This window comes from Felis catus, chromosome E3 (assembly GCF_018350175.1).
Source record: "Felis catus isolate Fca126 chromosome E3, F.catus_Fca126_mat1.0, whole genome shotgun sequence".
Classification (NCBI taxonomy): Eukaryota; Metazoa; Chordata; class Mammalia; order Carnivora; family Felidae; genus Felis; species Felis catus.
The window spans coordinates 9,206,740-9,221,560 of NC_058383.1; the positions used below are offsets into that span (position 1 = coordinate 9,206,740).

Genomic DNA, 14,821 nt, shown 5'->3' on the forward strand with positions numbered 1-14,821 from the left:
AAGGGCAGAGCCTCTCAAATGTCACCTATTCTCCCAGCCCTTCACCATTTTGGCATATTTGAGAGTCATGGGAACCATACTTCCTTGACTGTTTTTTTTTTCCTTAAATTGATTCTTTTCTTCTGATTTATTTTGCGGGGAGGGGAGTGGAAGTGAGTGAAGAACAGAGAGAGAGACAAATCCCAGGAGGAACAGAGAGAGAGAGAGAGAGAGAGAGAGAGAGAGAGAGAGAGAGACGGAGAGAAGCAGGGCTCACTCGAAGTGGGCTTGTGCTTACCCAAAGCAGGGATGAGCTAACCTGATGCCGGACTCGAACTCCCCAACTGTGAGATCATGACCTGAGCCAAAGTCAGATGCTTAACGACTGAGCCACCCAAGCTCAGGTGCCCTCATTTCTTCTGATTTGTATTAACGTTTTTTTAAAAAAATGTTATTTTATTTATTTTAGACAGAGAGAGGGCACAGGAGCAGGGAAGGGGCAGAGAGAGGGAGAGAGAGAATCCCATGAACTGTGAGATCATGACCTGAGCCAAAATCAAGAGTTAGACATTTAACCAACTGAGCCATCCAGGTGCCCCTGATTTAAATTAACTTTAAAAATAAACTTTATAGGAGTGCCTGGGCGGCTCAATTGGTTGAGCGTTGGTCTTTGGCTCAGGTCATGATCTCGGTTTGCGAGTTCGAGCCCCGCATCAGGCTCTGTGCTGACAGCTCGGAGCCTGGAGCCTGCTTCGGATTCTGTGTCTCCCTCTCTTTCTGCCCCTCCCCTGCTCATGCTCTGTGTCTCTCTATCAAAAATAAATAAAATGTAAAAATAAATAAATAAATAAAAATAAACTTTATAATGCTCCAAATAAATGGAAAACCAGAATTCTTTACTATAAACAGAAAGCATTGTAAAAAAAAGAAAGAAAGAAAGAAAGAAAGAAAGAAAGAAAGAAAGAAAGAAAGAAAGAAAGAAAGAAAGAAAATAGGGGTGCCTGGTGGCTTAGTCAGTTAGGCGTCTGACTCTTGATTTCAGCCCATGTCATGATTTTGGCTCAGAACATGATCTTGGCTCAGATCAGGGTTTCGAGGTTCGTGGGTTCAAGCCCTGCACCAGGCTCCATGCTGACAGTGCAGAGCCTGCTTGGGATTCTCTCTCTCCCTCTCTCTCTACCCCACCCCTCCCCTCTCTCAATAGAGAAAGAAAGAAGACAATAGTAGACATCCTTTCATCTCCCACTAAAATTATGTGGATTACCACCAGTGGCACCAGCACCAGGCTTTGGGATACGGTGCCCTGGAGGATAAACCCTGAGCCCTCGGCACAGACTCCGGGCCTGTGATGCTTTGGGACCAGGCAGCAGTCCAACTTTGTCTCCTGCCGTGGCTCCCACACACCCTCTGCTCCAGCCAGACCTAAGTCTTGTGCTCTACGCTCAGAGAGCCCAGCTGTTGCCCCCGCCGCCTCCACCTCCGCCTCCACTCAGAATGCCGCTGAATCCAAGCGGAAATGTCACATCCCCCTGAGGCTCTCGCTGAGCCCCTTCCAGCTGGAGGAAGTGACTTAGGATCTTTATTTCCAGATGTTCCAGCTGTGACTTCTCCACTACCCCTTGATGGGACCATCTGAAAGGCCATCCACTGGCTGGATGCACGAGGAAGCAGAGATGCGAATTGGTCCCCAGCCAGCAGAGAAGAGCAGGAGGCGGGGGCTGGGAGACTGGAGCACTGGCTCTTCACGCCTCCCCCCGGCCCTGTCCTTCCTCCTCCTTTTGCTCCTTTTGCCGCTGGGTGAGTGCCCTCCCCCCTCAACCCCGGACCCTTCCCTTGTCTGGCTCTTGGTTTTCCCAGCTGTAAAATTATGGTTTGTGAATGAGATCGTTTCCAAAGTTCTTTTCAGCTCTGACATTTGTTCAGGGTTGATGAAATCTAAGGGTCTGTCTGAGTTGGGGAAGTGGAGGGCTCGGTGCTGGAGGTGAGGGCTCGATGTAAACAGGGTCTGGGCGGTTAGGGGACACCGGAAATAGGGAAGGAGGGAAAGGAGTGGGCTCACCAATGGCTGTTGGAAAGGCAGCTGGTGGAATACATAGAACCAAATGACCTAGGGGCCATGCTAACTTGAGAAAGAAGCAACCGAGTCTCAGTTTCTTCATCTGTAAAATGGGCACACCAGTACACACCTCAGAGCATTGTCCTAAGGATTCTATGAGGTGCCTGGAGGCACATGAAGGTGCCTGAGAACCATCACACCCTGCTCGCAAGTGAGGGGCTTTTATGGGCTTGTCAATTTCCCACCCTGGGCCAGTTTCCCTGTTTCCTACCACCTCCCCCCATCCCGCCCCAGGCCATGTGCCCAGAATTGTGTGCTGAAGAAGAGTGTGGCTATTTGGGTCGGAATCTCGGCTCTATTCTTTGTTCTCTGTGTGGCCTTGAGCAAGTGGCCTCACTTCACTAAACCAGAAGAAGTTTCCTCGTGTGCGAAATCCTACCTACCTTACACGTCCCACTGGTTAAGTTAGCCAGGCCACATAAAGCAATGGGCACAGTGCCTGACTTACACATAATGAGAGCTGAAGCAGAAGGCCTTGTATAGGTAAATCTTTGGGGGGATATCCTAATAAATCCCAAAGCCAATTGGCACACTTAAGACAGAGCTACTGACCGTCTGCTGAGTAATACCAGGAAACACACAGACAGGCAGGGCCACATCACCAGGCAGAAGGCCCAAGAAGGCTTGGAGACTGTGTCCAGAGATTGAGAGGAAACCGCATTTCTAGCTGAAGGCTCCAGGAAGGCTCTCCAGGGACAGGGACTCTGAGCTAATCTAGAAGGATCTGCAGGCTCTAACGAGCAGAACTGTTCAAGTAGACGAGACTGCAGGGTTAAAGACCCAGAGACAAGACTGATGGGAAATTAAGAAGTAAAGGAAGGCGGGACTCCTGGCTGGCTCAGCGGGTGGAGCGTGCAACTCCTGATTTTGGGGTTGTGAGTTCCAGCCCCACGCTGGCTGTAAAGGCTACTTTAAAAAAAATTACTTAAAAATAAAATATTTCAAAAAATAAAAAAAGAAGTGAGGGGAAGCTGGCTAAAAGGCTTTGTAGAGAAAGCTCAGGATCTGGGACTCCTGCAGGAAATGGGGAGTCTTTGAGGCACTTCCCAGCGGAGGGGGAGAAGCAGACAGACCCGTTTCAGGCAGGGAGAGAGAAGAGAAGCTTGGAAAAGGCAGGGAAAGTGAAGAGGAGGGGGATGATGGTAAGGATCATGGGGGGAAAGGAGGCTGTTCCCAGGGCCCTGTGGCCAAGGGAGGGGGCAGAGGGACCAATGCTTTTTCTCATTCTGTTTCAGCCAGCGCCCTACAGCCCACCCCACTGCCCTTTCCAGGTAGGTGCCCCTGCCCCTCCTGCCCATACCCTGCCCTGCCCCCAGGTACCCAGATGAGCAGACGGAAGGCCTCAGGGAATGACAACTAACCAGCCCTCCGTAACTCTAGATGCCCCCAAAGAGATTGTGCTAGTCTCCCCATTTTACAGAGAGGGAGAAATAAGGCCCGGAAGGGACTGACCGTAAGGCTCCCACGGCTTCGCAGCAAGGTGGGCGTCCTGCACATCAGGCCCAGCAATCCCCCTGGTGCCAGCCCAACCCTCTCCACAGAGCTGAGGCTGGTGGGGGGCCCGAGCCGCTGCCGGGGGCGCCTGGAGGTCTTGCACGGCGGCTCCTGGGGCAGCGTCTGTGACGATGACTGGGATGTGGTGGATGCCAACGTGGTGTGTCGACAGCTGGGCTGCGGCCTGGCACTGCCCGTGCCGCGGCCCCTCGCCTTCGGCCAAGGCCGAGGCCCCATCCTGCTGGACAACGTGGAGTGTGGCGGGCAGGAGGCTGCGCTGAGCCAGTGCGGCAGCCGAGGCTGGGGCGTCCACAACTGCTTCCACTACGAAGATGTGGCTGTCCTGTGCGATGGTAAGCAGAGACCTGTGACCCGGGAGGGCGGGCAGCAGGGTTGTATGGACGAATGAAGGGACTGGCATGGCAGAAGAACAATCCAGAGGTGGCAATTGCACGGTGTGGGGGAGGAGCCCCGGCCTCGTTGTCAGGGTCCCAGCGGCCCTTCTGCCTCATTGTGCGATCCTGACTGAAGGATAAACCAGCATTATTGCTTCTATGTGGGGCCTTGATGGTTCCAGCCGAGCTCTCTCCCCATTTTGACAATCAAACAATTGGGGTCACCACTGGCAGTGAGGTCCGTTTGGTGTGGAGCTGCAGCAGACGTCTCTGAGAGGCGTTGACCTTGAGAGTATTGGTTCTAGTTTTCAACAAAATCGCCTGGTGGGCTCATTAAATAAAACACAGACGGTGGCCCCATCCCAGAGTTTCTGATTCTGCAGGTCTGGGGTGGGGCCTCGGAATCTGCATTTCTAATAAGTTCTCAAGTAACGTAATGTTGCTCTAAGAACACAAAGAACTTGTCTGAAGCTACTGCTTTCTGGACTCAGGGGGCCCCTTCTCCTCTCATACCCCAGGGTTCCTGGCTTTGACCCTTTGTGTGGCCAGAGGCCCTATGGCAGGAACCTTAGGGGTCCATGCCCTGCCGCTCACACATCCGGTGTGAGGATGAAGAACAGAAAGATCCATGTATCCTCCTCCCTTCCACCCTGCTTCCTTCCCAGAATTCTTGCCCACGCAGCCCCCAACAAGGAAAGTGTTAACCAGTAGGGCGCCCCCTACAACTCCCCAGAATGGGAAAGGTAAGTAAGGGCAACATGGGGACCACCTGGGTCTTAGGAGAAGGACCCCGAGAGGAGTCTGCCACCCTTACCTTTGATGGTGGGAAGAGAGGGATTACCGATGGGTGAGCTGGGACATTCCCTTCCCATCCCGCCCCTTGCAGGCCCCCAGGCTGCTCACAGTCTGGCTAGGGAAAGAGGAGGCATTCCTGTGGGATGATTAAAAATAGTACAGGGGCTCCGACTGACTTCAGCTCAGGTCATGATCTCACGGTTTGTGAGTTCGAGCCCCACGTCCGGCTGTGCAGACAGCTCAGAGCCTGGAGCCTGCTTGGGGTTCTGTGCCTCCCTCTCTCTTGGCCCCTCCCCCACTCACACTCTGCCTCTCTGTCTCTCTTTCTCTCTTTCAAAAGTAAATATTGAAAAATATATTTTAAAAAAAAGTCAGCACAGGGGCACCTGGGTGGCTCGATCGGTTAAGGGTCCAACTCTTGATTTTGGCTCACGTCATGATCTCACGGTTTGTGGGTTCCAGCCCGGTGTTGGGCTCTGTGCTAACAGTGCAGAGCCTACTTGGGATTCTGTCTCTCCCTCTCTCCTGCTCCTCTCTCTTGCATGCTATTTCTCTCAAAATAAATAAACTTAAAAAAAATAGTCAGCTGAGGGCACCTGGATGGCTTGATTATTTACACATAAGACTCTTGGTTTTGGCTCAGGTCATGACCTCACTGTGAGTTTGAGCCCTGTGTCAGGCTCCGTGCTCCTGGTGCAGAACCTGCTTGGGATTCTCTCTCTCTCTCTCTCTGCACTCCTCCCGCATACACACACACACACACACACACACACTCTCTCTCTCTCTCTCTCTCTCTCTCTCTCTCTCTCTCTCTCAAAATAAACTTAAAAAACAGCACAAGTTGCTAAAGAGGTGAGGACCGGAGCTTAATCCAATGGGAGACTCAGATACGTACAGAAATATGGATAAGGACGGAGAACGAGAAAATGAAAAGTGCCCCCAAAGAGGGACAGATTAAATAAGCAAGGAAGCCCAGAGGAGGAAGAGGGTCTCACCTACTAGAGATATGGGAGGGCTTCCTAGAGGAAGAATTGTTGGCAATGTACCTGGAAAGGTGAGGCTCCTTTCACTGCAGGAGTAAGTGAGGAAACAGCAGAGTGTGGACCGGTACCAGGAAGGTTGGTTTGAGGCAGAAAATGACCCAGTCAAAGCCAGTTTGTCCTGATCCCACAAACCTCCCCCAATCTGGGACTGTGAGGAGGAAGTGCCTTCGGGTAATTGGGTGAGAAGCTTCTCCTCGGTTTTAGGTGCTGGGGCCCCATGCACTGTGGATACGTGGAGGGCCTGAGGCACTGGGGAAGCACTGGATTGGGTGCACTGTTGGTGGGGAGGCACAGCCCTGTGGGAAATGCTCCCGGCCCGCCCCCCACCAGGTGAGGGCAGCGTGCGCCTGGTTGGGGGCGTGGGCCCGTGTCAGGGCAGAGTCGAGATCCTTCATGGTGGCCTGTGGGGCACGGTCTGCGACGACGACTGGGGGCTGCCGGATGCTGCTGTGGTCTGCCGCCAACTGGGCTGTGGGGCGGCCCTGGCCGCCACCACCAACGCCTTCTTCGGTTATGGCACGGGGCACATCCTTCTGGACAACGTGCACTGCGAAGGCAGCGAGCCCCGCCTGGCAGCCTGCCTAAGCCTGGGCTGGGGTGTGCACAACTGCGGCCACCACGAGGACGCCGGCGCGCTCTGCGCAGGTGCGGGCTCGGGGGCGGGGCTGGGCGGGGACCGGGGCGGGGCCCCGCCCCGACGCGAGCGGAGGCGGAGGCGGAGGCGGAGGCGGAGCGGGGCCGGGCGGGGCTTGGTGGCTCCCCCCGATGCACCCCAGTGCTCTACGGGAAGGCCCCAAAATTACTTTTAACGTCTCAGTACTGCTCAGTACTGCTCTAGAAGTGCCTCTGAAAGTCCCAGTACTCTTTGTGGTAGGTTTCACGGTATTGTGCCACCAATACTCCAGAATTATTTAGCAGTACCCCAAGAAAGCCTCCGGAATTTTCTAGCAATTTCCAAGTGCTCTTCATGGAATACTCCAGAGTAAAGTAATAGTACTCTAGAATTACCCCAGAGCTACTCCAGAATTCTCTCACTGTAGCCCAGGTATGCCCCCAGAATTACCAAGCATAGCCGTCTGTAATCCTTTGTAATCTGTAACCACAATAGTGTGTTCACCCACCTGGTCCCTCTCCCATTTTGAGATTTTTCCTGAGCAAATAGGAATAATAGGGCCAGTAATGGCACTTCACAGATGGACTCCACTCTATAACATATAAATTGTTTGCTCTGCCTCACAGCACACCAGGGGCCATTATTCCTGGTTTACAGATGGGAAAGCTGAGGCCCAGTGAGGCAGAGCCTTACCCGTGGTCACATAGTGAGTCCTGGCAAAGCCACAGCTAACCTTGCTGCACAGTCTCCAGCATGACTCTTGCCCTTTCTAGTCCTGTTTTATCTGCAAGATGGGGATGAGTCTTGTGCTGTAAGCCCCTCAGGACTGTGCATGGCCCTCCCTGGTGGGTAAGGCCTTCTCTGTCTCTCCATTTTGGACACACACTGGGCTTCTGAAAACACTGGAGAGAAACGAAAGCATGTGTGTCAAAGCCCTTTATAAACTGCAATGTGGACACCTGTGCACCAAAAGTAAATTACAAACACTGTCAAGTAGGGCAGATTTCCCCCCCCCCCACCCCACCCCACCCCACCCCACCCCAGTTTGGGAGTAAAATCTGTTGTGCTCTCCACGGAAACCCTCCCATCCTCCCCTGACGGCGCAAGGCTGACCCGGAACCAAAACCTTGGCCTCTGACCCTGCTCCCTTCTCTCCTGCTCTAGTCCTGGGCCCCCCGACTCTCACCGCACTACCACCCTTGGCCACAAGAGAGGACTGGGCCTGGCACACAGAGCCAGAAGGTAAGGAGCCCAGCCTTCCGGGCTGGAATGGTAGGGACAAGGCAGACAGGGCTGGGAAATAGAAAGGCTGTTCTGGATCTACTGGAAGGCGGCCCTGGCTAGCCGACCAGGACTTTCCGCCCGATGGTAAAGAGGTGGGCGAGAGAATCACGAGCAGATGGAGCAAGGATGAAATCCAGAGCTCTGAAAAGTTCAGCAAGGTGGGAGGAGACAGTAAGAGATTTCTTCAAAGCTCTGAGGTACAATTTGGGTGGGTGCTGAGGTTGGAAATCGAGAGACCTTGTGAGAGGGTTGAGCTAAAGGTTGAATGAAGGCTAGAAGCACATTGGGAATCCCGTCTGGAACTATCCTTGAGATTCAAATTAGAATAATGCCTGGAAACAGGATTCGGTTCATTCCAATCAAGTTTCCTGAGGACCACACCGGACTACACAGCGACACTGGGATTGAGGCTGAGTGTGGGGTGCAGGTGTGGTACAGCTGGGGGGGCTCGTAGGCATCGCTGTGCCCTGTTGTAGGCCAGAAGGCCTCCTCGTCCCCTTCACATGCTCTAGAGGCCCTGTCTCTGCAGCTACAGGAGTTGGTGCCCTGCCTTCCAGGGAGATGGCACTGTTCACCACAGCCACCTGGGTCGCGGGGAAGAAAAGTAAGTGGCAGAGCCAGGGTTCTGTGGGGGGTGGGAGAGGGGTAGGGCCGGGGCTCTGTCCCGGAGCCAGCGGCCCCAGCCCAGCCCCTATGGCCACGGGCCTGTGCGCCCCGCAGGCGGGCGGCTGCGGCTGGTGGGCGGTCCGGGCCCGTGCCGCGGCCGCGTGGAGGTCATGTACGCCGGGGGCTGGGGCACCGTGTGCGACGATGACTGGGACTTCGCGGACGCGCGTGTGGCCTGCCGCGAGGCGGGCTGCGGGCCTGCGTTGGGCGCCACGGGCCTCGGCCACTTCGGCTACGGGCGCGGCCCCGTGCTGCTGGACAACGTGGGCTGCGCCGGGACGGAGGCCCACCTGAGCGACTGCTTCCACCTGGGCTGGGGCCAGCACAACTGCGGCCACCATGAAGATGCCGGCGCGCTCTGCTCAGGTGAGGTGGCGGCGGGACCGCGCAGAGACGCGCACTGCCGCGCGGGCGGGGCCGCGCAGCACGGCCTCCCGGGAATGGGCGGGGGCCGCGCGCAGACGCGTACTGCGGCGCAGGCGGGGTAAGGCTGCCTCTGAGAAATGGGCGGGGCCGTGCGTGAGGGCTCTCTGCGGCACTGCAGCGTGAGAGGGGCTGGAGAGGACGCGCACTCCGCAGAGAGGCGGAGCCCGACCATAGACGCGCTCTGCGGCTGCGCAGCATGGGCGGAGCCGGGGAGGGAGCGCCCTCTGCAGTGAGAGGGGGGTAGGGCTTGGGGCGGGCGCGCCCGCTGCGGCAGTGAGGGGAGGGCGAGAGGCGGAAAGCTAGGGACAAAGTCTGGAAATCTGTGTGAAGGGAGGGGCAGGGTCTCTTTCTATCTGCTGAGTCAAGGACCCGCAAAGCTCTAGGAAGCAGAGTTGATCAGCTTTCGGGGAGCAAGCGTCTGACCTTTGAGAATCAATGGAAAGGGGGTGTTTGTAGAGTCTGACCTATTTTAAAATGCTCCTGTTTATTGATTGGTGTGGGAAATGAGATCTTCACCCTCCTTTGGTGCCCTTGGCCTAGGAGCCTTGGCCACAAAGGGGTAGCTACAAAGGGTCCTGCTTTGGTTTCCAGGGTGAAAGAATCACAACCCCATTTCTGATCCAAGTGGCAGAAAGCAGTTCTCCTTCAGGGTCCTGTGAGGCCCTCCCTGTCCCTTAATCAGGCTCCCCTTGGGAGGGTAGAAGGTAACCTGGCCTCAAGGAACATGTTCCCTAATGTGACAGCCACCTCTTTTTCTTTGTCCTTGCTGAGCCAGGCCCAGAGGAGCTAGGACTTCAAGTCCAGCAGGATGGTTCTGAGACCACCCGGGCGCCCACTCCTCGGCCCAGGGACGGTAGGTGCCCACAGCCCCAAAGATGGAAGTAGAGGCGTTAGGATCGGAAGGACCAGAACTGGGGGAGATCACAGCCTGAGGTTACACAGCTCAGCAGATTTGTACCAGGTTTGAGAACCTTTGTTTTGTGTTAGTCTCTGTTCTCGTTAATAAGGGTATGGTATCCAGAAGAGGGAAGTGGGTTTTAAGGGAGCAATCTTAGAGATTTCTAGAGATGGGATCAAAATAAGGGGCTCCTTCCTGAAGAGATGAAAGGAAAGAATTCAATTTTAAGCCTGTGGGTGAGGGGAGATGATAACCTCCAGGGGACACAAGCACAGTCTCCAGAGAGTGGCACTGGGGCTGAGGGTCTGGGGTTATGAACAGAGGACTAAGGAAAGAGCAGACATGAAGCACTCAGCAGGGACACAACACCCCACAAAAGCTCGTACACATTCTTCCAGTCCAGAGACTGAGTCTAGACTGCCACCCAGCTTATTTGAACCTGATTTATCTGCCCTTGTCCATCGGCCCCCAGAGCAATGCTGTGTCTGACATCACTACCCTTTGCCTATTCTGTCTACCCCTTCCATGGCCTGGCATGGGCCAGCCCCTTCCAGCCCTGGGCCTTGTCTCTCCACAGGGCACCTGCGTCTGGCCAATGGAGCCCACCAATGTGAGGGGCGCGTAGAACTCTTCCTAGGGCAACGGTGGGGCACTGTTTGCGATGACGCTTGGGACCTGCGGGCAGCCACTGTCCTGTGCCACCAGCTGGGCTGTGGCCAGGCCCTGGCAGCCCCCGGCGAGGCCCACTTCGGCCCGGGCCGAGGCCCTATCCTCCTGGACAATGTCAAGTGCCGTGGGGACGAGAGTGCCCTTCTGCTCTGCTCTCACATCCGCTGGGATGCCCACAACTGTGACCACAGTGAAGACGCCAGTGTCCTGTGCCAGCCATTGTGACCCAGCCCATTCTGCAGACCATCTCTTCTGGGAGCCTGCTGTGGCCTGCCCCTCTTCCTCCAGGAAGCCCTCCTCCTCTGACAACTTCAGTTCACTCTGCCCTTCCCTCCTCTTGCCTGGGAGAGAGCCTATTCAGAGAGTGTGGTCCTGCATGGGGGAGCCTGGCTCTACCCAGGTGACATCACCTGTCACCAATTATTGTGGGCCCAATTCAATAAGAGTTCCCACTTGCTGCTCAGCCAGAACATAAAATGGGGGGAAGGGAATGACTCATAACTGTTTTCTTCGGTGGGGCTCCTGTTACAACACCTGACCCTGCCTTCCTGGACCCTGGTCCAGGAGGCTCAGGGGCTCTCTATAAATGGAGTATCCCCCCTCTCCCCAACCCATATTGGGAGCCCCAAGAAGAGGGAAGGCAGGAGAGACCCACAGCTCTTACCTTAGACTGCCTGTGGCTGCAGAAGAACCTGGGTCGTTGCCCTGGCCTTCTCCGTGAGGGCCCAGACTCAGATGGTGCTTGGCTGGACAAGGGGACTGGAGGGGCCAAAGCAGGGACAGCGGCCCCTCCCTGCAGCTGGAACCAACATCTCTGATTTATGCTGCCCCCACCACAGAGCCTCCACTTTGCAGTAGCGAAGAACCCTGGGGGCCTGTAGCCACCTGTTTATAGGTGCCAAGTCAATAAAGCATTGTCCCCCCCCCACCCCCCACCCCTGTCTTTTTACTTGCGGGCACAAGTGTATCATCTGTGGCAGCAGCAAAGACTGGTTAGAACTCTCTGGAGGAAACCGGCTCGGGGATGGAGGGCCGTGCAAGAGCATCATCAGAGAGCTCTCAGCAGGCCCGCACAGTCTTGGAAGTGCTGACTCGCAGTATGAGGCCTGTAAGGCCCCGGAGGGTCCCCAAGCCCACCCCTGCTTTCCTTTTGCATATAGAGAAACTTACGTCCTGCAGAAGGAAAGGGTCTGCTCCAAGACACGTTGCAAGGTGGGAGAGGCACTAGAGCAATACTCAAGAAAAAGCAGGGAGATGAGAGCAAAGCAGCACAGGGGCGTCCCCGGGGGCTGCTCTTGGGGCACCTCACCTGGAGCTCCAGGGGCAGAAGGAAGTGGGCGATCTTGCCAGAGCCGCTCTCAGCCCCAGGGTAGGTGACCTGCCTGTTTAGCAACTGTCCTGGTCAAGCCTCTGCCCTCCACGTCCAGCACACAGGCTCTCTCGTTTCCTATGGCTGCTGTACCAAATTATCACAAACGGAGTGGCTGAAAACAACGCAAATTTATTATCCTACAGTTTTGGGGGGTCGCTAGTCTGAAATGGGTCTCCCTGAGCTAAGTTCAAGGTCTCGGCAGGATGCTGTTCTTTCAGGAGAGTCTAAAGAAGAATCCGTTTCCTTACCTTTCCAGCTTCTAGAGGCTGCCTGCCTCCCATGCCTGCTCGTGACCTCCTTGTAGCCAACAATTGTATCACTTGGACCTCTGCTTCCACCGCCTCATCTCCTTTCCTGACATTCCTGCCTCCCTCTTCCATCCTCTGAAACCCCTTGTGATTATATTAGACCCTGGATAATCCAGGGTACTCCCCCCATCTCAAGGTCCTTAACTTAACCACATCTACAAAATCCCTTTAGCCATTTAAAATAACACTGTTCAGGAGCTCCAGAGATTAGGACATAGACATCTTGGTTGGGGGGAGGGCATTATTCTGCCTCCCACAGGCTCCAGACCCGGGTCCTGGCTCCCAGCCAAGGAGTGAGGCAGACACTTGAGCTCTAAAGTCCATCAGCGCTTGGCAGTAATGGCTTTGTCTCCATTTGTTAGGGAGCTCCAAGACCCACAGTGTCATTGGAAGGATGAGGATCTGAGCAACGAAAGGAATGAAAATACTTAAGGCCTCAGGGAGTCGGGGCAGAGGGACCAGCCAGCCTGTAACCCCCAGATCTGAGTGCAGCACGCTCAGATCCACTTAGCCACTGCGGCCACGCCCACATCCAAGTGTGTGTCTCCTTCATCCTGAGAAGTGTTACAGCTTCCCATCCCTGGATTCCTCTTTCGCATCTAAACAAAGTGCTTTCATCAGTACCAATGCTCTGCCCATTAACCCTCATAGCAGCCCTGCAAGAGAAGTAACATCACCCCCTTTTACAGACAAGGAAAACTGAGGCTCAGGGAGGGAAACTGATTTGTCCAAGTTTCTCAGAGTTTCCCATGACAAAACCTAAAATTTCTCTATTTTTTTAAAGTAAGCTCTACACCCAGTGTGGGGCTTGAACTCATGACTCCAAGATCAAGGGTCACATGTTTTACCCACCAAGCCCACCAGGTGTCCCCTTAAAGCCTAAGATTTTGATGCCTCAATACTGGTCACCAACATGTCCAATACTCCCCTTCCTGGCACACGGTGGACATGTACTTCCCTGCCCTCTTAAAGTGAGGCATGGCCCTGTGACACGCTTTGGCCAATGACATGTGAATGGAAGTACCCCTCATAGAGGAGCCCTCAAGGACCTGAGCACAGTTTGCCACATTCCTTCCTTCAGGGTGACCAGTGATGTTCCAGAGAGTGGAGGCCCCATCAACCTGTGTCCCTGAGTGAGGGCCACCTGGAGCAAAGCCTCTGTTGACTCAAGATGGGCTTAGAGTGAGTGAGAAACAAATCTTTAAAAGTGGGGCACCTGGTGGCTCAGTTGGTTAATTGTCTGACTCTTGGTTTCCGCTCGGGCCATGATCTCATGGTTCGTAGGATTGGGCCCTGCGTTATACTCCACACTCAGCGTGAAGCCTGCTTAAGATTCTCTCTCCCTCTCCCTGTGCCCTTTTCCCCAACTTATGCACTCGCGCTCTTTCTCTCTAAAATAAAACAAAACAACAAGAACGACACAAACCTGGGTTTCCCTGTTTGGTAAGTAGCACTACCAACCACTAGCTTAAGCCATGAACCTGGGTGTTATCCCCAACAATCTCCACCCCCCCAAAACCAATTAGTCACCGAATGTTACTGATTCTATCTCCCAAACCTTGCTGGAATCTGTTCACTTCTCTCCGTCCCCCCCATTTCTTACTACGGCTTCTTCACTGTCTCCCTGTCTCTAGCCTGTTCCCCATGCCACAAGAACAGTGAGCTGTTTACAACCCCGATGGTACCACTCCCCTGCTCAAACCCCTCCCATGGCTCCCCAGTGCTCTTCCTCAACTCTTCAGCTCGGTTTGCAAGGTCCTGTCCAGGCTGGCTCTGCCTGCGTTTCCGGCATCATCTCTTGCCACTTGCTGCCAGGATCTCGCCAGGCTGAACTACTTTCAATTCCTCTAATGTCTGGGCTCTCTTCCCACCGGGCCTCTGCACATGCTGTTCTCTCTGCCTGGGATACGCGTCACCCTCTCCCCTCCTTCCCCTGAGTCAACTCTTTTTAGCCTCATGTCTCAGCTTTCATTTTCTCCAGAAGGCCTTCTCTGATACCACCTCCTCTCGGTCTGGACTAGAAGCAGCCAACATCGCACCCTGTACCTCCCCGGGGACAGCACTCACCCCTGCTGAGACTGCTGACTTGGCTGTCTCCTCTCCTAGCTCAGGGGGCTTTTGTGGGCTGCGGCTGGAGCTGTCGTGCCAACTTTGTGCACAGGACTACACATACAGTAGTTGCTCAAATAATATTTGTTGGGTGAATGGAGGACATGAGCAAATATTTCTGGAGCACCTGTGTGCTAGGTCAAGCACAGTGCCGTGCTCTGGGGCTCCAGAGCAAGAAGAAATCTAAAGCAGCTTCCTGTCTGCGTGGCACAGGGATTACCTTCAAGAGGAGAAGACCAGTGATAAGTCATTGAACATATAAATAGTTGAGACAGAGGCGCCTGGGTGGCTCAGTCGGTTAAGTGTCTGACCCTTGATTTCGGCTCAGGTCATGATCTCACAGTTGTGAGATCGAGCCCCACATTGGGCTCAGCGTGGAGCACAGAGTCTACTTGGGATTCTCTCTCTCTCTCCCTCTCTCTCTCTCTCTCTCTCTCACTCTCTCTCTCTCTCCTTCTCTCTTTGCCCCTCCCCCTTCATGCACAGGTTTGCCTACAGGCTCTCTCGCTCTCTCTCTCTCTCTCAAAATAAATAAATAACTTAAAAAAATAGTCGAAAGAATTTGAGCTAGTGATAAGTGCTCTAAAGAACATAAAGCAGGCTGTCCTGCTAGGGACTGGGTGGTGAGGGAGGGTCTCCAAGGAGGTGAGGCTT

The 14,821-nt window shown here is 54.5% G+C and overlaps 1 protein-coding gene across 3 annotated transcripts; it reads left to right on the forward strand.

Annotated features, from left to right (window-relative positions):
- The first annotated feature begins 1,601 nt into the window (after positions 1 to 1,601).
- On the forward strand, positions 1,602 to 11,304 carry SSC4D (scavenger receptor cysteine rich family member with 4 domains). 3 transcript variants are annotated; one of them, XM_023246643.2, is made up of 10 exons: positions 1,602 to 1,776; positions 3,331 to 3,366; positions 3,637 to 3,942; positions 4,650 to 4,727; positions 6,153 to 6,467; positions 7,600 to 7,677; positions 8,249 to 8,323; positions 8,440 to 8,751; positions 9,587 to 9,664; positions 10,287 to 11,304. In XM_023246643.2, the coding sequence occupies exons 1-10, from the start codon at positions 1,602 to 1,604 to the stop codon at positions 10,601 to 10,603; spliced, it is 1,770 nt and encodes a 589-aa protein (XP_023102411.2). In that variant the 3' UTR covers positions 10,604 to 11,304. The 3 variants fall into 3 exon arrangements, 2 of the variants coding, with proteins under 2 accessions (XP_023102411.2, XP_044903794.1); XR_002738897.2 differs by having other exon boundaries at positions 9,587 to 9,772; positions 10,287 to 10,419; XM_045047859.1 differs by lacking the exon at positions 8,440 to 8,751.
- Positions 11,305 to 14,821: the final 3,517 nt, after the last annotated feature.

Coding starts and splice junctions, on each gene's coding strand:
- SSC4D (XM_023246643.2), top strand. CDS start 1,602: ATGGGACCATCTGAAAGGCCATCCACTGGCTGGATGCACGAGGAAGCA. Junction 1,777..3,330: donor TTTGCTCCTTTTGCCGCTGG/GTGAGTGCCCTC, acceptor ATTCTGTTTCAG/CCAGCGCCCTACAGCCCACC. Junction 6,468..7,599: donor CGCCGGCGCGCTCTGCGCAG/GTGCGGGCTCGG, acceptor CTCCTGCTCTAG/TCCTGGGCCCCCCGACTCTC.